Genomic DNA, 25,000 nt, shown 5'->3' on the forward strand with positions numbered 1-25,000 from the left:
TCTCAAAAGTCTAAAGCTCTACATTATGATAGTAATAGAGTTTGTTCAGCAACAGGGGTCTCCCTTTTTCTCAAGCTCATTAATAAACAGAAAATAAAATTTCAGCTGGTTCACCAATTTCATTCAATCAGGAGAGAGAACCCATTCACCAGCTTAGATTGTACAGTGTTCCAGTTCCAATTTTGTCTGCTAATTGTCATCACTTCCAATTTCACTTGTTTATCCTGTATCCTGTATGAGTTCTCTCTCCTGCTGATGTGAACATTTATTTTCTGTTTACTGCCTGTAACTGAACAGTTACTTTTAAGCTATTTAACACTTATTTTAACCAAAAAATATCACTTGCAGCATCTTTAAATGAACACCTAGGATTTTAAAGTGTAGTAGGGATCATATCGTCAATGATGTTGTGAGAAGAATACACCTTAAGCTCCTGAACATGCAGTAGTCGTGCCTTGCACCAGTAATTGAATGGAAGTGGAGATCCTTCTTAAAGTGAGAAGTGCTTTTGCCTCCCTGGCATTGAAGATATTACAGAATACATGGATGTAGATTGGAGCTGGGGAGATTATGTTTACATAGCCTTGGGAGTGTTTGTATCATGATTTAGATTCCAGGCATTTTAACATCCAAATAAATCAGTTTAGACTTGTGTGGGCAAATACCCCCACCCCTTCCAAAAGAAGAAAAAAGAAAAAGCAAAGACGTAGACCAGCTGTGTTAAAATATGTCAGATGGTTTTAACACGTCCCTTCCAGCGATTTTGTTTGCAATTAACATATACACAGGAAACGTCAAAATTCCTTCCTTGAGAGCTTTTATGTGCTTAGGCATATAAATGACTGCGCTGTTTACCTTCCATCTATCGGATATCAGATGATTGGCTTAGCGAAGCTCGTTTTTAGGCATTTATACCTAAAAATGATAGCCTACTGTGCTAAGTATTTGTGATTAAAATTGACTGTGATGCGTGTTCGCCTAGACCAAAAGTGACGGATTGCCCCATACGGTACAACCCCATGAGGGGTTACACAAGCACTGATATTGGCACTAAGACAGAGAGAGAGAGACGGAGCACACAAGCACCCCTAAAGACACATTACCGTATGAATTTTTCACAAACACTTGTGTTACCGCACCGTCATTTTTCTAGCATATCGCCTTTAGAGTTGAGTGGAGTTTGCTTTTGCAACTGGCTCAAGGCCCTTGCTCTTATTGTTTCAATATGTCAGAGCATTGTTTGAATGAGGTCACCCATTACCGATCTGGCCTGCGGCCAGTTTGACTTCAGCTGATTTAATTGAATCTACGACATGAGTCAAACTCAAACAAGCAGAGATTGCTTTGCCATGACAGCCTCATTACTCCACATTAGGGACTCATTTCACAATGCATTGTGACTTTGGGGCTGACAAACGGTGAAAAGGGATGAAATCAAATAAGTGAATGCATTTCGGAGAGGACAGCTACTACTCTTCTTGAAAAATGCTCTCTATGAAGAAAATGGTACAGATTAACCCCCCCCGAAAAAGATAAAGAAATCGTGTTACTATCATTTTGTGTAAGTTAATGTGAATGCCTTCTGGGTTAGTGGTCATACGATTTCAGTTTCCAATAATGGAATGACATTCAATATTTTGCCTCTTAAAAGGATTTTTTGTCAAAGTGTTATGAATTCAACCTGCCTTGTATTTCAAAACATGAACAGCACTGTAAGTGGAGAAAATATGTGAATGAAACCTTTCACTCCCAATTTTAGTGTTAGCTATGAACACTCCAAAAGAATGAACCCTTTATTACTTTCCACCACACAAGAAACAAAGAAGGCTTTGTTGTAACATACCACAAGATGTGATATCAAGACGGCATAATGACATACATTACGCATGTAACACATACACAACATTCATAGCATCTCTGCAATGCTCTAGCTACATTTCGGCATTTCAGCAGCCTGAACCTCGACTAAATTTCCCAATTAACCACGCATTCTTTGGGAGCCACTGGCATCTTGGCCAGAGCTCACGGTTGGCTCAATGCACCAGGGCCTCCCTCCACAATAGGGAAGGAAATGTTGAGACTGAGAGGTCTGCTGAGAGGAGATAGGGCAGTGTTTGCTTAGGGCTAGGTATCGGGCACAAAAACAAACATGGCCGCCCTTAATGAGCGTGTTTGCCTGCCAAAGGTAAAGACAGCTGTTCCCTCTCACCACAATGGAACGGTGAAACGTGCCGCATCCCCATAGTAACATTCACCTTCTATATGCATAAGAGGGAAATTATTAACCACTTAAGCCAGCCATTCTCAATCGGTGGGCCTTAAGGATATTGCAAGTGGCCCCTAATTGGCAAAACACCACTATTTTAATAATATAGCATACAGTACATATGAAAAAGATTGTCTAATGTTTTCTTTAAAACATTTAACAATTAGTTTTCATTGTGATACCCATAAATAAAAACTTATAGTAGGCTATATTATGTTAATTCCATTGATTGATTGATCATTAATATAACCATGCTCTAAAAATGCACGTGACCCACCCATCCGACCCCTATGGGTGGGCCGCAAAAAGTCCCCATTAGAGATATAGCAAATAATATGTAAATGGCGATGCCTCACTTTGAAAATGAAAAGGCAAGAGGTTAGCAATAGCTTGACTTATTACTGTAAGTGTGCCGTAGGTGAAATTGCACGTGTTATGGTTGTTTATGACTGTGCACTGACTGTTGAGAACTTAGTGACATAAAACATGAGTGAGAGATTAGAAACTGCATGCTTTTTCTGTTTGTATATACTTACTGAACACATGTCAAGTTTGTTTCATTCTAACAAGCCTCAACGTTTGGCCTGATCTGTGGATGTCTGTCTGGGTTGGAGAAAATCAATCAATTTGTCTCTCTGACACTAAAAAAATAAAATAAAATAGAGACTTCTGAAAAAGAGGCGTTAATGTACAGGGATATAAGTGATGTGAGGGGGTAGTGAAACGTTGAAAAGCACTTTCCTCTCTTACGAGAAAATTAATACACTTTCCCTGTACCTGTCCAGCTGAATCAGCATTGACAGCCCGCCGCTCTCCACGGCTAAATTTAGCCAATGCCTTTCACAGTCAAGAATATGAGTGAGATGAAGCACTTTGTTGAGAGGAGAGCCAGCCACTGTAAGCCTTAAAGTCCCAATCTACTATTGCAGCATGGTGCCTCCTGTTGAAATAATTTGCACCCCTCCCAACACACACACACACACATACATTACTAACCTTGGTTATAAACCTCTCCCCCGGCCTTTCAAATCTAACCAAGGCTTGACGTTCCAATTTGAGTCCAATACCTCACGTCTATGTAATGCCACTGGGATCACTGCAAAGTTCACTGTCCATTCATGATAGTGTAATGAAGGGAAACATTAAAACACAACAGATGGTTACACCGTAACCACTTTCAACCTGACATCCATTATTTTGGGCATGTCGTGATGGGCAAAAACTTCGAAATGTTTCCAAATTCAAAAAAAAAAAAAGAAAAAAAAGAAGTAAAAAAGCAGATCTGCAGCTATCTGCAATCTACAAGCTCACAACGTAACGGAATGTGACGCATTGTGAGCTTGTGGATCAGCAATTTTTCATACAGGGAAGTATATACTGTAGGGCTTAAGTTGCTAAGCTGACAATCTAGCAGAGAGTATAATGTTAGAGTACGGAAAACACCTACAGCAAATCCACAATTGCTGCATGGTACGGCACAATATTGCTTGTAGTGTGTAGGCTACTCTCCACCTGCACGCATATACACAAATGCCTTGATTGTACCTCTTTTGATACAAAGACTAACAGAAGAAGAATATTGTTGCTGTCAGTTGGAAATCTCATATGTCCAAAACTGTTACTTTTCAGGATTCAAATAAAACTAAATTGCAGATCTACAAGCTCAAAACGCATCACGATGTGACACTTTTTAGATCTGCTATGTTTGATACTTTTGTGAGACACTGTGTATGATCAAGTAGGGAATTAATTTACGAAAATAACCTAAACAGTTGAGATACGGAGATGAGTGGTTTCTGCTTGACAGTGACAATATGACAGCTACACTTGAGCTTTGCATGTGTTGAGACTGAGAGGCTGTACAGTGTTTGTTTGCGCTGGTAAACAATTGAGAATTGTTTGTTTAAAGCTTTATGTCAATCAAAAATGTGCTTTTAACTCAGCTTCAATTTATGCGCATACATTACAAATGATAAAATAGAAGGAAAAACTGATAGTACAGGTCTGATTACAACAGAAAGGAGAGGGGTTCATAGAAAATACTGTTAGATCACAGAAATGAAGGAACTGCAACTGAGTTGGAAGGAACTGCTCAACTCAACAAAGACTGGTACAATTAAAGACAAGAGAGGAACATAAAATGGACATACCTGCACAGTAATGCAGAACATTTAAGCATTTAAGGGAAACTGTGTGTGTGTGTGTGTGTGTGTGTTCACATTAGAAAGTGAAAATGTACAGTTACACGTATGTACTAGGGGTGGGACGATATGGGTATCTCTCGATACGATATCTGTGGCGATATTAGGCCCTCGATAACAATAATATCACGATATTCGATATATTGCGATATCACGATATATTGCATGACATTTCACCAACGATATATCACGATAGTCCTTGTATTCAATTCATAAACACATAAAATAGCACCAAACAGTTCAAAATCATCATCACACAAATGCAGAGTCGGAAAAACAACGTATCACAAAAGAAAAGAAGGAAGTATCGCGATATATCGGGATATCGATATATCGTCCCACCAATAGTATGTACTACACACTATAGAGAATCAAAATCTAAGATCCCTTATATTAAAAGGAGACATTACAGTAAGTGGTTCAGAAGGTCTGAAAGTGAGTTCAGTTGAAAATAGATTTTGCATAGCAAGGCGCAAAGAGATTCTCGTTCATGTATTTATATCAACTGGCAAAATTGCCAAAAATCTTTAGATAGATAGATTTTTTCTTTTTTCTTTCTGTTTATGTATTCAGTAACTGTGTTGGTCTACTCTAGTGAAAAGCCAAGCACTTTTAAGCCAATTTAAATATTTAGTTGGTAAGAGTGGTACTGGGTGATAAGTCCAACTGGATGTTAAATATTTCCAGTCTCTTTTGTAAAGTTTTATGGGGAGATTGCTAGCAAATGGATGCGTAAAGAGGACAATAATTGCTTTTAAAGCTGCACTATGTAACTTTCCTGTTCTACCCCGGATTTGAACCCAGGTCTCCTGCGCAAGTGCTGACATTTTCTACCACTGAGCTAATAGAGCCTGTCTGTTTGCTCTGGGGTGAAATTCAATTTTGAGGTCAAAATTTTTGTCAAACCAGACACAAAGAAAAACTAAAGTAATTACACAATAGCGCTTTAATATGCCTTTTTTATTCCATTGATGTTTTTCGATCAGGGTGTATCTAAACCCTTTTAATTCGCTAATTATTGCTTTAACTATGCAAATATGGAAGTCGCATGTTAGATTTGGGTAAAATATTTACTGATTTCTTTTTATCATTGATGTTATTGTTTCATCTCTAGACCTTGTTTCTCAAGGCCGGGTTAATTGTTGATACTGTGCTGCTGAAAGATTAGAACCCATGCTGCTAATCATCCCCACCCCAAAAACAAACAAATGGAAGTCTGGCATTCTTGAGTTATTCTTGAATGAAGCCCTTTAAATATCATGCATAGTGATGCACTCTGTCAAGGCTAGAGGAGTTCTACCTTTACTTTCCAATTTCCTTTTTCCTGCCAGTGTTGCATGGTTACATTTGATTACACTCTTTTGAGAAAACATTAACCCTATTTTACATTTAGATTGTGGCCGCAAGATAACTGTCGTTGCAGTGTTTCTAAAGGCTGAAGATACATTTCCTGTTTGACACAGACACTATTTCAAAGAAATACCACATGGCTATTAGAGTTACTGCATTGTGACTTGGTTGAAAATGTCCCTGACCGCACAGTTGACACCGCAGTGGGACAAGTGGTGAGGAGAGGCTGGCATTCTCTGTCCTAGTTCTTTGCATGAGCCGCAATGAGGACATAATAGTGATTGCCAGAGTTTTACATGTGGGCGCTTCTCTTTGGTATTGTACCACTGGTGCTGAGGCAGCGATTTGGAGGCATGATTGAGGTTGTCAGGTACTGTAGTTGTTGTTCGCTGCTCTGCAAGGTTTAGGATGTGGAAGATGTGTTTTTATTTCCTTTGAACTGATGTCATGGGGATAAAAAAACGATGAACTTGACAGCAGACCTTCTTGTGGATCGCAATAATGAAAACGTACTGTGGTTCATAAATAATTACAAAGTCATGATATGATTATCATGATTATCTTGGGCACGGAACTCAAAGAGAGCCCAATTTAATTCATTGGCGGAAGGATTCACTTAACCACTTAAACTCATAGACGTCATTGACGTCCCCCTAATGGACCCCCCCCTCCCTTTTTTCCCTCTACACCAAATCTCTTCGCTGAAAATGGCCAATCTACAAGCTCGTAGGCATGGGATTTTCCCCCGAAGGTTCACCCCCAGAAATTACGACAGGGTTCATGTGGTTGATGTTGGTTTTATAATACTTCCTGTAATTCGTGTATAGCCCTACATGCTACACCTACAGTGGCTGTGTATAATGGCAAGGAATAGCTGTACATGTAAATGCTCATTCTCCATTGGCGCTATCAATGCCTCTGGACTGAGACACGTACCCTATGTGATCTGTGGACACATCCTCTGTGTGCTCGTAGCGGTATCTTCCTACGAGATAACAATCCTAGTTTCTCCTGAGATTGAATTGTCGGATGACTCTCGAGAGACACGGGGAGAGGAAATGGCTGAACGTATCAGCTATGTTGAGCAACAATATCCATTTCCACAAACTGTGGTGTTTGTTTTATTCTCTCTGCCAGGTTTTTACCATCCATTACAAGTGGCCTCTTGACCGTCCCTTACTATGCCGAGCACATGGCCCAGTGGTTCTCAAAGTGAGGTCCGGACCCCCCCCCAGGGGTCCTTGAGGGGGTTCCAGGGGATCCAGCTAAATGAGTGATAGTTAGTAACCAAATGGACCCTCACATGTCTGTAACCCTGAGTGTGTGCAATTGGAACCAAATGGACCCTTAGTGTTGTCGGAAAACTTCTGCAGTGCTGAAGGTGGAAAGTGCACTAATCAGAGATTATTACTTAATAGCCATGGCTGGTTGTTGATTGAGAAATAAAGCCTAATAAAAAGGCCAATTAGCATAATAGGATGTGGGACGTGATGGCAGAATTAAGCGAGTGTGACAGACACACAATAAGCCCACTCCGTCATCGCCTCAGCCTCAGACTCGCTTATTAGAATTAATCTGGCCTGATTAAAAATGCAAATGGCTCAAAGTCATTGACGGAGTTTACATGTTTTTATAACGTTTAACTGATTTAATTACATGGAAAATGAAATGGTGGGACGTGTGATTGAATTTTTTTCCCCTCCTTCACCTCCCTCTTGCCGATTGCCACAAAGAAATGAATATTCTGTCTGCCAGGAAGAGAGAGTAATGAGATTAGTGGGGTCTCTCTCTCTCTCTCTCTCTCTCTCTCTCTCTCTCTCTCTCTCTCTCTCTCTCTCTCTCTGCTTCTCCCTTATACACTTTACAGAGAGGCTGAGGGGGTTTAGTTAATCAAACCGAGCAGATGCTGTGTATTGTATAAAACATCTTACTCTACCTTGGTACAGTGTACATTCTGTACAAGGTACCTACTACGTATTGTACTGTAATCCATTTGCTGTTGCTATGTGGGCTTCATAACAAAATGCTGCCAATGTCATAGATTTTACCATTAAAAAAAGACTTATGTAATATGTAGGCCACGATATGACTGCTAGCTAAACAGAAGCCTGTTTACATCCAATATTATTGATCTCCATTCCACAGTGTAGTGTTTCAGGATCTGGTTTACACAACAGCTGAAAGAAGAGACCAGAGGCTTAGAACGATGGAGTTCATTGTTTTAGTCTTAACGGTAACATACTGTGCAGTCCACTGCAACGTGTCAGTCTGAAAGGGATAAGCTGACATATATGGTTTGAATTTATGTTTCCTCACCAGAAACTTGTCGCATGGTAAAAAAAAAAGGAGATAAAAATAAATCATGTTTGTCAATTTTAACTTTGAACCTCTGTCTTACAAAATCCGGTGACTCAAAATATCTCTTGGATGAATCAATTCCTGATGTAAAGTAACATATCCAGTAACCTTCATAGACTAGAGCAGACAGTTCCAACAACTTAATGCAATTACTCTTTTCAGACTGTGCTGTGAGACAAGCGGTGCAGATTCAAAACATTCTGTGTGTTTTTATACGTTTCAGCAGTGGCTGTAAAACCTGCTAGCATGCGGTGGATGTCCTGTGGGGGAGGAAATTGATTTTCTAGGGGTTTGTTTGTTCAAGACCCGACGGGCGACATGCATTGTTTGTTTTCTGATTTCTTTACATTTCAGGCCGATCGGTTTATTGGCGTATTAACATGTTTTATGACTGTCACGGCTTCATGGCCGTCTGCAAGAAATAGTTTCATTTGAGCCGGTATGATGTTATTTTTCCATCATAAAACATAAATCTGCTGGAATTGACAGAAAGTCTTAAATTCAATTTATGTGAATGGGCCAGGTGTTCGTTTTTGATCCTCACGTGCTGTGCCGGCACAGTAAAATCCTCAGTCTTAATTTAACTCTGAGACTCAGTATAAAAAATTACCCTTGAACCCAAATGTACCCTTACCCCATGTGGGTTCATTTTTGCACTCAGAGTTAAATTAACACTAAGGATTTTACTGTGTTCTTCTTTCACTTCAATTTTCCGTCAACCGTCCGCCCTCACATCATCATCCGGTGATTCATTTAGCTAAAACGGACATTTCAAAGCCATGTTCGAGTACAGAGGGGGCGTGAACTGTGAACATGGCCACAGTTCACAGTCTGCAGTCTATAAACATCATGTTCATCTCTCAACACAGTCACGTTTTTCTTATTTCTGTGCTTTATTCTGATAAACGTGAAGCAGAAAAAGACATAAGCAGCCACAACTTAGTGTTGACAGGACGGGGATCAATTCCAACTGTTCGTCAGTACATCGGCACCGTTGTGTCGAAATGGAAAGTATGCTATTGATCTGTGTGCATTAGTGCTCTACAGTAACGTAAGCAATGAGTGGCAGAACAAAAGGAGCACTGTGCGTTAGACTGCGTACTACAGTACTGTACAAAGAGGACAGTTAACCTAGTGCAGTCTGTTGGCATGCCATTGTTTATCATTTTAAGTCCCGATGTATATTTTTCTTCCATAAAAGAATTTCATCCACTCACGTACATCTGGAACCCATTCGGGATGGTTTTGGAAATATATGGTCCTACTGTACAGTGTTGCCCTGCAGAATGGAGTGTCATTAAAGATCATTGTAGAAAAGCGGAGCAGAAGGAAAAAAAATAAGAAGTAAAATATGGCTTGACATAAAAACAAAACCTCTAAGAATGCCAATAAACACTGGTATATCTGAGGTCAGACAACGAACGTGCAGCACAGAAAACACAGAAACCAAGTGGATCGCGTACAATACGTCTAGACCAGTGCTTCTCAAACATTTTCATGCCAAGGACCTCTATATATTTCATATGCATTTAGCCCCCATTAGCAGAGATGTTGTGCCCAGGGACCCCCATTTGTGTTTTTAAAATGTTTCTAGACTATTGCAAATTAGGACAATTTCAGACGCATTGTGAGCTTGTAGATCAGCTATTCCTGAGTAGATGAAGTACAAAATAGGGTTAAAGTGGATACAATCGGGGCGGGGGCGGGGTTATAGATTGAGGACAGCACTGTCGATTGCTGCCCACATGATAAATCTGAAAAACGATAAATAAAGTTATAAAAAAAAGAGAAAAAGAATGCAGATACTGTACTTTTAATGTCCTCCTTGAGGACAGGGTTTAAAGCGGCACTCTGTAATTTTTTTAATTTATTTTTTATGAATAAGATTTAATTTTGTCCAAAGTGGATACAATTAAGTTTGTATGCTATATTAACACATTTAGCTGGGGGCCCCCTGGAACCCTCTCAATGACCCCTGGGGGTCTGCGGACCCCACTTTTAGAACCACTGATCTAGACAACTACTGTAGGAGAGCCCACTGAGGCTCCAGAGCATATACCATACATCCTGTACAGATATGTCACTGCTTCCCGCACATATTTTCCCTTTGGGGGAAAAAAACAACAAAACACAATTACGCCATTGTGCCACATTATGTACAGTATATCACATTGTGCATATTTGAGCTGGAGAAGAGAGGCAGTGCTGTGTTGGGGCATATGCCGTCATGATAAATATGCTTTAGTGCGGAGAGGGGGGGGTGAGCACGTCACTGTTAGGCCGCAAATTGAATGAACTGGGGTTTGGTGATTGGATTAGCATATTGTAAACGAAGGGGTTATTTATGTTACATTCTAGATCCAGTGGCCCTCGATCAACTGAAAAATAGATTTCAAATGCAACAAATACTAAGAAAAGGCAAGAAATATTCTATGCGTATCATTCCATAATGCTATAAATAAATGTTGAAAGAAACAATAGTCAAAGTTATTTTGTTGCATAATTATTTTCTTAACGCCGAAAGTACTTCAAGTGTTTATGCTACCAACTACATTCAATAAGTAGATCTCAGATTTGTATCCATCATTAACCACTTAAACCCTATTTTACGATGGTGTAGTGTGGTGAAAGTTGCAGATCTATAAGCATCATGAGCTTGTATATCTGCTATTTTTGCTATAAAAAACATGCCGAAAATAGGGACAGCAGCTTGAAAGTGGTTAACGCTGATGCTCTCAAGATGGTGACAGACGAAGCTAAGTGGCACAGCACCTTATGCAAAGATAAAGATCTTTGACCACATCAGAGAGAGACTGTTAGAGAAGGTGGATTCTGGGCCTCTTGACTAACTGTACTACCAACCAATACAACGATGACAGGATGTGTGGTGGTGACAAGGAAAACCCTGAATGTGCCACACAGAGGAGTAAAAATAGGCCACTTGGCACGAGAGAGAGAGAGAGAGAGAGAGAGAGAGAGAGAGAGAGAGAGAGAGAGAGAGTAAAGGAGAAAGCGGGTGGAAGTTGCTGGATGGTGGCTTCATGTAGGGACTTTTCTTCTGCAGCCCAGAGATAAGAAACAGCATTTCAATGCTGTTAATTGCTGTCAAAAGACTTATTTTTAATCATGCCCAATTTCCGAAAGAAAACGAGACCGGGGAAGTCCAAATCGAAAATCTGTAACTGTTGAAGTACCCTTGAGCAAGGCACCTGGCCCAAATGACAGGGCCAGTCTGTGCTTGTAATGGGCAACGTAGCAGTTGTTATGTGTTAATCTGGGGCTGGATAAAATAAACATTTAAAATAACTAAACAGGCATTGGTTCATGGTCAGAAATACTATTTGCGTCCACTAGAAAGACGCATACAAAAATACTCGATATTATTATTGGTTTATTTCACTCTTTAAATAGAGGTTTAATTAGCAGTCACATCTGTCCTCAACAACCCTAATGCTCGATGTATAATCGGTTGCACCTCATGTCGCGCTTCAAAAAATACCAGATCTACAAGCTCACACTGCAATGTAGACGGGCTATTGTTGGCGCGCGCGACACTGGCGTGCAACCAAGTATAATGGGGGCTTAACACTCACGTTCAGGGACAGTACTGTAACAGCTGATCAGCGCTAACACTTGGCCCTTGAGCGGTGAGAAATGATGTGTCCTGCGGCCTGTCCTCCTCTACATATCTGCTCATTCATCTGAGCTGCTCATTAAAGGGTAATTACCTGTAATTAGTGGATCATGTCGCTTTAACCAATTCAAACCGGGAGCGCATCCGTGTAATTTTTAGATTTATTTTGGCTATTCAAAAAATTGCAGATATACAGTACAACCTCATAGCGTGGCACCGAGTGCCGCGCTATGAGTTTGTAGATCTGCTATTTTTGTAAAAAAAAACTATTGCAAAAATGTGTGCTAATCTTTTAATATATATACATTTTTAACTCGAATCTTTACTTCTGGTGGGGGTCCCTGGAACAAAATATTTTGAGATGGGGGTCCGCGGCCAAATACATATAATTTTGGGTGGTCCCAAAATAACATTTATAGAATCCACAGAAGCAAAGATTTGAGTAAAACAATTTTGCTTTAAAAGAATACACAGTACATATTCAAAGATTTGCACACATTTTCACGATTCTTTCTAAACATGAGCTTGTATATCTGATATTTTTGAATAGCCCAAAGTTCCCGGTCTTAATGTGTTAATGAAGATGTTGAAGGCTGTTAGCGGCAGGAGGAGCCGTCCTAATGCTGAGTGATGCTCATAGGAGTCAGCGGAGGGAGACAGACGATGCAGGTTTCTAATGAATAGAATAGAATAGAATTTCCCCCCTCGGTCACACTTAAACCCCATTCGTTGTTGAGCGGAGCGGAACTCTGACTTTTAACAAACAAAAACCTTTTTTGGTTGAAAAACTTTTAAGCAGTTCATACTGTGCGTATGTATACACAACGCACATTATTCTGTGTGTTGTACATACATAGTTTACATTATGTTGACACGTGGCCCATATGGAATTCAATAAACGTCTTTCATAACTTTACACTACATGTGCTGCTGTACTGCTTTTTTTTTTGTCACCTGTCCCCGTTCAGGAGGGCAGATAATGAGATACTGTACCAAAGCAGGCTAGTAATCCAGATGATGTTGAAGTTGCGAGTGTGTCAGTGTCTGTGTCATATTCACAGTGGTGGGACTTGTGGGTGTGAGAATTTGCTCCGCTCTTTGCTGAACGTGCGCGTGTGTGTGTGTGTGTGTGTGTGTGTGTGTGTGCTCCCTGGCGGTGTGGTGAGTGTTTAATCTGGCCCGGTGGCGTGCTGTTGGCCCGGCTAATCACAGTGTGTCTGTAGGAGCGCGCTGAGCCAGGGGAGCACGCCGTCGCTAACAGCGCCTGACAGACTCATTAGAGAGACCTGGCACTGAGCTACCAAGACACACACACACATACACATACGCACACACGCACGCACGCACGCACGCACGCACGCACGCACGCACGCACGCACGCACGCACACACACACACACACACACACACACACACACACACACACACACACACACATACACACACACACACACACACACACACACACACACACACACACACACACACACACACACACAGACAGGCTTTCCCATACACACAGAAATGCAGTCGCACACAAGCTGGCAGACATACACACTTGTGGGAAATGGAGACACACAGGGATAAAGGCATACTCACACACACACAAACACACACACACACACACACACACACTCACACACACACACAAACACGCACACTTGAGCACGGCACACATGCCTGTTCTAGCTCGCAGACACACGCACACACATACAGTACAGTACACGTGCACACACTCATTCATGTACCACAGAGATTGTGTTGGCCTCTCTTGCATGCTCTCTCTCTCTCTCTGCGTGCACGCACGCACACACACACACACACACACACACACACACACACACACACACACACACACACACACACACACACACACACACAGGCTCCACGTGTGAGAACAAGGCAGGCGGTGACCCCTTGCAGTTGCAGCCCAAACACAGACATGAGCCAGGAGAGCATCTGGGCACGGGGGAGGGAGGGAGGGAGGGAGGGAGGGAGGGAGGGAGGAGAGGAGGAGAGGAGGGTGGGAAAAACGAGAGTGGTGGGGAAGAGAGGAGCGCTGGGAAGGCAAGTGTCTGACACAGCAAGATTCTCTCATTCAAATGGCTGTTTGGACAGGCAAACCATGGCTCCAGTCAGTGGATTCCTATTGGCTATAATCACAGCACCTGCAGTCATGGGGTCACGTGTCCTGCTTTTAAAAGCCTCCTGAGACCGTGAAGATGAACCAGTGCTGAGTTTTTCTGAGCTTCTCCTTTTGCGTTTTATTCTAAGGAAGCATCTCACAGCAAAAACCAAAAACAACCAAAAACGCTTTGGTGCTGTAAGTGTATTCTGCAAGGGTTCTGGTGTGCCAGAACACCTATAGTTACACATAGCACATAGTGAAAACGTAGCACCAAAAAAAATTAAGGTGACCTTGTGTGGTTTACACTGTGGGTTTCAGATGGACACGTTGACCAAGACTCGCTGAGCCTTGCAATCCCATGGAGGTTAATTGGGGGTCAGCCGTTGTCGAGCCACCAAGTTGAAACATTAGGTTTGGCTGAATGACAGATGAAAGCGTGTGAGCGTAACAGATGAATGCGTACAGTAGAGCCAGACCGTTATTTATTATCTTTTAAATTATTTTCAGCCCTTTTTCATCCCGCGGGGGAAATTCAGTTTCAGCTTCACCCAGCTGAATGCTGCCCACAGAGGAGCGCGGAGGGGCTAGTTAGGGGTTAAGTGTTTTGCTCAGGGACACTTCGACACATTGCTGATGGCTGGAATCGAACCTGGGACCTATAATGTGTAATTATTTGACTTTTTTAATCTGTGCGCTAGGACTCTCGGGATCGGACCCAACAATCTGGCATAGGTCGGGCTCCATACAGTAGAGTAATTTAGTGTGAATAAATAACAGGGGAATGTGTTCAGTAGGCTATTAGTATGGTTGTGGGAGAGGAGCGCTTGTTTTTAGTACCTCACCGAGGCAGGCGTGCCGCCAACGTAGGTTTAAGGCTCACGGGCGGCCCGAGCGAGCCGGTATGGGAGCGAGTTGCCGTGGCCAAGAGGCCGACGAAAGCGCCGTCCGAGTTGGCAAGCTGTGGTATAGACGGAATTGTTTTATCACATGAAGCGAATCAAGCGCTGCCTATCCCCGCCTCAGCCAATCACAAGTCGAGTCCTCCCCCAGCCGTCCTAGGGAAAACAACATGGCGTCCAGTGGTGTAGTGTGGGCCAGCCAGCTGGTTCCGTTTGCTTTGCCACTGCAATTCATCTGTGTGCCAACCCACAGATGTGGCAACACACGGTAGTTACAGCTACACAGTAAGTAATTAAATGTATCCATTTGTAGCTTTGACAGTGCACAAATGTAACCAAATGGACCCGCAAGGGTCCATTTGGTTACATTTGTGCACTGCCAGCTTTACTGACGACCATGTCTCACGTGAAAACCAAATCAAAACTGTGTTTAATTTTCTCTGCTACTGTGCCGTAATACAAGGGTGCAAATCCCCCCCCCCTCTCACTCTCTCTCTCTCTCTCTCTCCCCCCCCCCTCTCACTCTCTCTCTCTCTCTCTCTCCCCCCCCCCTCTCTCTCCCTCTCTCTCTCTCTCTCCCTCTCTCTATTCTAGTCTATTCCTCTATCTCTGCCTGGAGAGTACAATAGCTGTTTTGCTGTGTGTTCCTCCCACCCCCCCCCCCCTTCTCTCTCCCCCCCCTCTCTCTCTCTCTCTCACCCTCTCTCTCTCTCTCTCTCTCTCTCTCTCTCTCTCTCTCTCTCTCTCTCTCTCTCTCTCTCTCTCTCTCTCTCTCTCTCTCTCCTCCCCAGCACAAGGCTATGACATTGAGGGAATGTGATGTGATGTATTGTAGTGAATAATGTATTCTGCAAGGATTGTACTGAGCGCACAGAGCAGATGGCAGCAGGTTGATCTCTGTGTGTGTGTGTGTGTGTGTGTGTGTGTGTGTGTGTGTGTGTGTGTGCGTGTGCGGTGTGTGTGTGTGTGTGTGTGTGTGTGTGTGTGCGTGCGTAAGTGCGTCTGCATGGGTGTGAGCCTGTGCGTGTGACTGTATATGTGTGTCTGCTTGCATATATGTCTTTGTGTGTTTGATGATAGTGTGTATGCGTTGCCCTGTGTGCAGAGACATTTGTGTATGTTTCTGTTACGTGTGTGTGTGTGTGTGTGTGTGTGTGTGTGGGTGTGTGAACTCACCCAGGGTGGGGGAGGGGAAATAGGAGAGAGATAGAGTGGGGGTTGGTGTGCGTGTGTGTGTGTGTGTGTGTGTGTGTGTGTGTGTGTGTGTGTGTGTGTGTGTGTGCTTCCTTTGTGAGATAAAACATGCAAATGGTGGATTATTTTAATGCATTTTTTTTTCTAGCGCTCCGAGCCTTAATCCCTAAAGCAGTTGAAATGAAAATAGTATATGTTTTCTTTCACAGTCTTTCCCCCCCACCCCCCTTTTTATACTCAGATAGGAATTTACAGCTAGCAGCTGTCTAGGAACGGCATCCTTTCCACTTTAATTTTGCGTTGGTGCAGTTATAGCAAAATCCATCGGTTGCATTCCAATAGCATGTAACTGAGTGAAAGCTAGTCAGTCTTGAACTGCTCTCCTCAAACAGTGGATGAATGAAGACTGTAGACAACAAGTATTTACTTGAATGGTGATTACAAGGTTTTTATTTTGTTGTTTTGTTTTACTGTTGTTAGCTATTCTACGGTACAATGTAAAATCCTAAGTGTGTAAAATAAAATATAAATACACACTGAGGAATTTTGCTGTGTACAGTTGACTCTTAACTGATGAAACCCTACAGTATGTACTTAGTTGAACGGGGTCCCCCAGGGCTTTATACTTGGCCTGCTCCTTTTTCCCTCTACAACAAATCACTTAATTGAAAATAGCTTATCTACAAGCTCACAACGCATCGCAACACAACACACTTGTATCTGCAATTTTTTGCTGAATGTTTGCCCATAGAATAGGTTCATGTGGTTAAATGGATGGCATTGAGGGCGCTCAGGTGGCGCAGGGGTAAAGTCACCTGCCCGCCACCGCAGAGTCAAGTGGTTTGAATCCACTGTGGTGCATGTGGTTTGGCCGAGCGTCTACCACAGGCTGGGGCGGGGAATGTTGAACGGGAGGAGAAGGACGGATCCGGCACTCCCGGTGGGGGCTCCTCACTGGCAGGTGAGCCAGTAGAGTAAAATAGAAGTGGCAAGACATGTGTGGGGAGGAATGAATAGGCATAGAGACTACATTGGGAGAAAAAAAAGGGTCAAAATAATTGGCTACTCTAAATAAAATAATAAAATGTGTATCTGCAGATGCATCTCATTCATGTATCTCCAAACACACAATACACAAAGAAAAAAAAACACGATCAAGAAGGCAAACCGCATCTGTGCACTTGCTCAGCTCAAACTGTAGAATCAGTAACTGTTCCTATATCACCTTCAGTAGAAACACTTTTTCATGTGACAGAAGTGCGGTGTTAAGAACAAGAAAATGGTATGAATGGATAGGTAAGGCTTTTTAAGAGCATAATCTATAGAGAGGGAGGTAAAGCAGAGACATCAGAAACATGTACACACACATGCACATGTTTCCCCAGTCACCCTTATGAAGTTATCCCCTATAGAGCTAGCAAACAGATGGTAGAAGCTATTTGCACTCACTTAGATGATGGCTTTACATTATACCATAGAAGCCAATTCTGCATGGCCCTGCACTTAGCAGACTCTGCTCGTAAAGCTGCAATCTGGGACTTTTTTTTGTGAATTAAATATTATTCTGATCAATCTGTATGGTAGGGTATGTTAATACAATATAACTAACATAGCTACGCTGGTTGGAGGTAGTCTCCCTGCTCTTTTATTGGGGAATGTGCACCATGTGTTCGGGTACGACCATTACTGGTTGAAGAGGTATTGCCTGATGCTCAAACCGCAATATCTCCCATGCACAAGCAGGCCGTAGAAATGTATGCAGGAGACCTGGTTTAGAATCCTGGGCGGACATGCATCTTATAGATTGCAGACTTAAATTAGGTTCTAGAACCTTCTGAGAAACCGAGGAAACAAATCCAGAACCTGTAAAATGTTAACACTACGCAATACGGTTCACTTAGTTGATCTTCCAGACATCCCTCTTTGACCATACAGTTCCAACATTTCATAAGCGTGGTACGGCTGGGCAATGTATCAATATTATAATTGATATCGTTATATGAGACTACTGTATATCATCTGGGATTTTGGATATCGTAATGTCGCGATATGGCATAAGGGTAGTCTTTTCCTGATTTTAATCACTTAAGCCCTATTGTAATACTTTGAACAATCACATTGCAACGCGTTATGAGCTTGTAGATAGGTTATGTTTGAACAATTATTAAATAAAATAATATAATCGTCACAATATTTGCGAACGCAGCGGAAGGAGGCCTCCGCGCAAGTGGAGCTTACTATGAAACCGTGCTCGGCTTGTGAGTGTGTGTGTGTGCGTGCGTGCGTGCGTGTCTGTGTTCACTGCCTGCCTGCAGCTCCTCTGAGATAAGTAAATGTCCAATTTAGACGTACCATACATCAAATGAAAGGTCTTTGAAAACTGAACACACCTGTCAAGGTTGCGTTTACGCCCGCCCCTTCCCCCGGAAGCCACGCCCCAGAGAAGGCTCCTAAAAACTCCCCATTGAAACCCCATGTTAAATGAAAAGTGCCCGAATCGCTCCGAAACTTTTTCTACCCCCCCTAAGTGGGGGTCTACGAACAAATACTTCGGCCTCGGATTTTGCCTCCGCCCCCCGGAAGTGGGTGAAACAGGCACTTCAAACACTTTGTTGAATTGTTCAAAAACATTCAAAGTTTTTTTTTAGTGAATTTGTATTTTTCTAAGATGCTCCTTTTAACGCAGATTTTTTTTGTATTTTTTTTGTATTTTTTCATTGGTTACTTTTTTTTTAATCTTTTTTTTTCATATATTTTTTTTTTTTTTTGCGTTCGCTTCCCGCGTTCGCGCGTCTTACTTGTGATACTGCGGTATTAGATAAAAAATATCATGATATCAGATTTTGTCCATATCACCCACCGACCGTCCACAGCAGTACTTTGGAGTGGACTTACATTGAGTCAAAGGCTGTGACCATTAAAGCTGTAACGAGTTTACTGTACACCTGAGGCTGTCAACCATGACTGGTCTCACATTCATACTGTAGGAATTAAAATGTACAGACACAGGTAACTGGATACCCTGTTAGTTAGAGAGGTCATCCTTTACTAGCCCCTCTAGCATTAGCTGTGTGTGTGTGTGTGTGTGTGTGTGTGTGTGTGTGTGTGTGTGTGTGTGTGTGTGTGTGTGTGTGTGTGTGTGTGTGTGTGTGTGTGTGTGTGTGTGTGTGTGTGTGTGTGTGTGTGTCTTACCTTTATTCCCACTGGAGCTCATACCCAGAACTTATATTTTTAATTCCTGTGATGGTTACTGTTCAGGGAGTTGGCTTTACGTTGAGGTTGTGGGTGCAACTCCCCAGAGTATTCTGCTTTGCTGCTAGGCTTCCCCCACAGGACACCTAAAGATGTGATTTTCAACCCTTTTTTTGTTTCAAGCCACGGACCCCCATTTGATCCTCAGTGTTAACTCTCTGTAAGGGTGCATTTGGTTCCTAACTGTCATTTAGCTGGAGACCCCCTGGAACCCCCTCAAGGATCCCTGGCGTTGCCCGGACCCCACGTTGAGAACCAGCGGCCTAAAACAGTGGTTCCCAAACTTTTTAGCTCAAGACCCAAAAGAGAAATTATATGTTTGCCGTTTTATTTTTTTTAACACATTAACCGCCAAGAACGTAGTCCTACGGTCCGTTAAATCCAACTGTTAAGCGCCGAGACCGTAGCCCTACGGTCCACGGTCTTTTCGCGCATGCGCGGTCCGGGTGCACTTTCGGAATTTTTTTGATCCACTTCCGTTTCCGGTTTGATGACCGGAAACGGAATTATTTGGGATCCGGTTTTGACGATCACGTCCGCCCTCGTTCTACAGACGAAACTGAAACTCAATTCTCTTCCTGTAGTTTTTTCTCCTCGCATTTCACTGTTTAACGTAATCCGCTCTAACTCAAACATGGATGCCCCGTTTGACACGTGGTTTTCACTGGGAGATACAGTGGGATGTCGCGGATGTAAACAGACCGGCTCAATCTCAATCTTAAGGATTTTAACAAGATCTATGGCGACATGAAAAAAACAAAAAAACAACAAAAACACCTTGGCACTGGTGAGTACATTATGAGATTAACCTCTGGCGGTCGATGTGTTAATGGAAATTATTAGATTTTTATTTTATTTTATTTATGAAATACTTTTGAAACATTTTGGAATTGTTTTTAATTGCTGTTTTTTTTTTTGTTTAAACTTTTTAAAATCTTTTGAAATAAGATATATCTTTTTTTAAATAAAGGGGATTTAAAAAGGGGATATTTACCCGCGACCCACAAAAATCGATCCGCGACCCACAAATGGGTCCCGACCCACTGTTTGGGAACCGGTGGCCTAAAAGGCTGATGGCACTCATCAGTGGAGTGGTGACACAGAGAGAGAGCCCTGGGTGGCCCGTCTGGCTGTGAAGTGTTAGCCTGCTGGATGCCTGGCAATCGGCCTACACTGTAAAATCCTGAGGGTTATATTTTACTCTGAGAGTGTATAAATGTAATTAGATGGACCTGTGAGAATTAAATGAACGCTGAGGATTTTACTGTGTACAGTATGTGCTACATAGAGCGGCTAGATACCGCAGCAAACGCGCCTTTTACTGAATATGCTCCCACACCGTTGTTGAGTGGGATCAAACTAGCTACGTGGTAAAATCCTGAGTGTTAGGTTTACGCTGATCATGTTTTTAAACTCTCAGAGTTAGACTAATGCTAAGGGTTGTAGGAGAGGAGAAAAGTCAAGACTTTCTCCTGCTCATTTTCTTAAATGAATGGGTATGTCAGTAGAAATTATTTTTTACCTTGAGTTAAAAAATAAACAAAAAGAAGAAAGCTGTGCACTTGTAGTACAATATTTTCTTTCCCCTGATAAATTAAAATATGACCGCTGAAATGTAGGAGAATGTAATACAGAAAGGAGCAGAAAGCCTATCTGTGTCTCCCTGTCTCTGTTTATTAAGAACAGCGAGCATAATTGAGTAAATGTAGTTAAGTATTTGAGTGAGCTGATTCAGTCTCAGTGGGATGGTTGATATTGTACTTAGGAAGAAAATGGCCCTGGGCGATTCATTAATGGTAAATAATTGAGAGGCCTGGCTAGCGCTGCGCTAAGGTGAAGCGCTGCTTATTATTTTATGGAGTTTTGTTCTTAGGGCTCTTCAGTTTAAGAGTATTAAAAATGCACAAGCTTTCCTACAAATTACTCACTCGAAAGATTCAACATGCGCTAATGACTAACCATTCATCTCCCATTGTTTTCAAGATGAAAAAAACATGCTTGCGTTTTGATAAATACTTCTCTGGCTTTCAGTCCTATTCTTTTATTCCAGGCAAGGACGTTTTTCAACCCTGGTGTTTTGTTCTGTTCTATTTAGCTTTAGTTGTATTTTTGTATTTTCTGTGTTAATCCCTTTCAGCTGGATGTCCTCCTCAAGACCTATAATGAAGGGGAAACATCTCCATTGTAGAGTGCACAGGACCACCCCCCCTGTTGCAAGTTAGCATCTCACATGGTCTCACATGGTTATGCTCGCTTTTTCCCAGACATTCAGTATTCCCCATGCCAGTGGGTCGGATTGATCCACTTGTTCTCTCAATAGGGGGGTAATGGAGCTGTACATTGAGCCAGGCTGGCAGCAGGCCTGTATGGACGTAGCCATGGTTCACACACGCGCACGCAGGCACGCAGGCACGCAGGCACGCACGCACGCACGCACGCACGCACGCACGCACGCACGCACGCACGCACGCACGCACGCACGCACGCACGCACGCACGCACGCACTCAGGTTGACTCATTGGCAAACAGATGCATCTGTCTTTAGGCTAATGCTGAGTGCTTTGGCGCCCCTCTTCTTTCGCTCTGTCTTGTTTTTCACCTTTAGGAAGCTCCCGCAAATGGAGTTTGTTTACATTAACTGGCGCTCACCTAATTTGTCATCTGTTAAAAGGCCATATCATTTTCATACAGGTCTACATCGTCGGGCTCTATCACTTTACTTCTCTCTCCCTCCCTCCCTTCCTCTCTCTTTCTCTCACTCTTTCTCACGATGTGGCTTGGCTCAGAAGAACTGTGAAGTGTGAGCGCTTGTCGTCTTTTCATATTGGGTTTTTTGGCGATGCAAAACAAAGGCCGCTGCGGTTGTAGTTAACATCTTATGTACCCAGAAAAACACCACGTGACAACCGAGAACTTGGGGTTGTTTCCGAGGCCATGATTGGCTATTCACTGTATGTTCTATAAATGGATTTGTCACACCATGCTGTGCTATGGCCTGTTCTGTGGTGAGGGTGCTGTGTCTTATGAAGAGATGTTCACACTCATGGTGAGATGTTGTACTTTTCTCACTGTAGTTACAGTAAGTCAAAGGGAGAAACTTGCCAAGATTGAAGTGCATCTGTGTTTGATTGTGTCTAACCTGATAGTTGTTGGCTATAATTAAATTGGAGACTAGATATCGCCTAGGATTTTGGAAATGTTGTGAATGGCACAAGTCACGTCTTCCCTTGATTTTAGTCATTTATGCCCTCTTTTATACTTTAAACAATGTTCAAAAATAACTAAAATAGCTGATCTACAAGCTCACAAGGCACCGCACATGTTGTGAGCTTGGTATTTTTGCCAAATGTAAAAAAATATATATTCTCGCCACTATACGCTATTATCATCACAACATCGAAATCGAGGTATTTAGTCAAACATATCACAATATTTGATTTTGTCCACATCGCCCAGCCCCATCTCCCAGAATAGTTCATAGCCAAAGGACTGTTTAGCTTCAGTCAGACAGCTGTAGTGAAACAGTATGAGGCCGCTGGTTACTCTCTAGGCCTGAGATCATTGGCTCTGTGCCAGCATACAGCCCCACTGTCTCCTAGGGGGGTTTGTGTGTGTGTATCTATGTGCTCAGTGTGTGTTGGAGAGTGGGGAGCTGTGCGAGGGGGAGGAGGCGTGTTCGGGGCGGAGGGGTTGTCAGCTCATTAACCTCCATTCTTCCCCCCCCAGAGCGGCTCTGTGTAGAGTCACTGTTTAAGTCTCATGTCATTACCCCTCCTTACCCCTCCCTTGTACGCGTGTGCTGGGTGTTAGGGGAACCGCAGAGCAACAGGAGAAAGGGAAAATGAGGGAATGCATTCAGGAGGAGGTTGGATGGGTGGAGGAGGGGGTATGACATTTTACTTTACAAATGACCAGCTTGTACCTCGTAAACTAAAGCCCCACCGTCTCGTTTGTCCCTCCCCACTTTTGTCTCCTCTGTCTCTTTTCGGCCTTCCCGGCTTGTCTCTCTCTCTCTCTCTCTCTCTCTCTCTCTCTCTCTCTCTCTCTCTCTCTCTCTCTCTCTCTCTTAATCACAGGCCCGGTACAGTATTGGTGAACGAGGGGTTAGGCTTCTCCACGGTACCCCACCCCCAGGCACCAACCCAGGGAAAAGACTGCCCACTGGGGTGAGATACACTAGCTAGGGCTGGGCAATATATCGATATTATATCGAGATCGCGATATGAGACTATATCGTCAGTGATTTTAGATATTGTGATATGGCATAAGTGTTATCCTTCCCTGGTTTTAGTCACTTAAGCCCTAATTTACAGTATACTTAATTTATTTGGGTGACATTTCTTTTAGATAAGTATTTTGGACATAAAAAATGCTTGTAGATTGTCTTTTTTCACAATTTTTGGACATTTTGGGGCGGAAATATAATTTGATATTATCGTCTCAACACAATATTATCATCAGTCAATATCGATATTGAAGTATTTGGAGGCTGTGAACTGGGATTATAGAGCTCCACACAGTCGACAGATTATTCCTGTCCCTGTGTAGAGGCTTATTCACTCAAACTCATACATGTACAGTACAGTACAACCCCCCTACAAGTGCACTTACTACATAAATACACATATGATGCATACACAGGCATAATATACACACATAACACGTGAGATACACTCATTATTTTAAAAATTAAACCGCAATGTAGTTGAGACGTGCATGTATTTGCATTCACAAACAGGGACAGCTGCAGGAATGTGCTGTAGTGATGATGCCAGAGGTTATATGAATTAATGAGAGAGATGTAAGTGTGACAAAATGCAAAGGTGTGAAAAACCCCTCTCATATAGAGACAGCAGGATAACAGTCTCTCAGCTTCTACAAGTTATGTGCCCCCCCCCCCCTTCAAGAATCAGAAAGCTGCCATGGCGATTTTTGAATTCCTAATTAGCTGAATTCTCAATTCATTTTTACTTCACTAAATCAATAACAATAACCACAAAGAAAAAAAACATGGCCAATTAAGTCCTTTAGGTCTGAATAATTTGTGCGATCTCAATTAGTTGATTACCAACAAAGCATCTCATAGCTTTTGACTTTAGGCTAAAGACTCTATTTTGAGTCGCTTGGTATTGTTTCATTACTAATTTAGCATAGTGCCTCTCTAGAGAGTAAGCTGGCAGAATCATTTTTGTTCTTGATGTGCACACATGATTCTGTTAATGCATGTCATTGGAAACAGATTTGAACACTATACAAAAATAAAATAAACTCAACTAATCTTTTCGGCATGCAGAATAGCTGAAACATTGTCCTCTGTCTGGCCTATTACTGTATGTCCAAGTCCATATACTGTACACATCAAAGCCACATTACCTGCCTGAGTGGGACACAACTCAAACCAACTGCCAGTACCTTTCTTTTGTTCCTCCCAACTAAGGAGCAGAGCGAAGGCATTGATGGAAATAGACTGATACGTTTCCTACACTCGTAATGACTTATTTTAGTCACCGCGAGAAAACAGTCAAACTTCAACCTCGTTTTTTTATAGGTTTTTTTTTTGTATTGTGTGTGTGCGTGTGTTCTCCCATCCCTTTGCTCTTTCGTACTTCATTCTGTGCAGAGAGGCAAGAGAGCAGTAGATTGCATTAAGATAACCAATTATATGCTAGAGGAAACCAGACCTTTTTTTCCCCCCACACTGCAGTTATCTGATGCTGCG

General features: G+C 42.4%; 1 protein-coding gene across 2 annotated transcripts in view; it reads left to right on the forward strand.

Annotated features, from left to right (window-relative positions):
- LOC308097705 (TOX high mobility group box family member 2-like) overlaps nucleotides 1-25,000 on the forward strand; it is a 98,214-nt gene that overhangs the window by 14,062 nt on the left and 59,152 nt on the right. For both annotated transcript variants that reach the window (XM_080445677.1, XM_080445678.1), the window contains exon 2: nucleotides 23,358-23,447. In XM_080445677.1, coding sequence (XP_080301803.1) covers nucleotides 23,358-23,447 — 90 coding nt within the window. The remainder of the gene's footprint in view (nucleotides 1-23,357; nucleotides 23,448-25,000) is intronic.

Source organism: Gymnoscopelus braueri (assembly GCF_963280865.1).
Source record: "Gymnoscopelus braueri genome assembly, chromosome: 12".
Classification (NCBI taxonomy): domain Eukaryota; kingdom Metazoa; phylum Chordata; class Actinopteri; order Myctophiformes; family Myctophidae; genus Gymnoscopelus; species Gymnoscopelus braueri.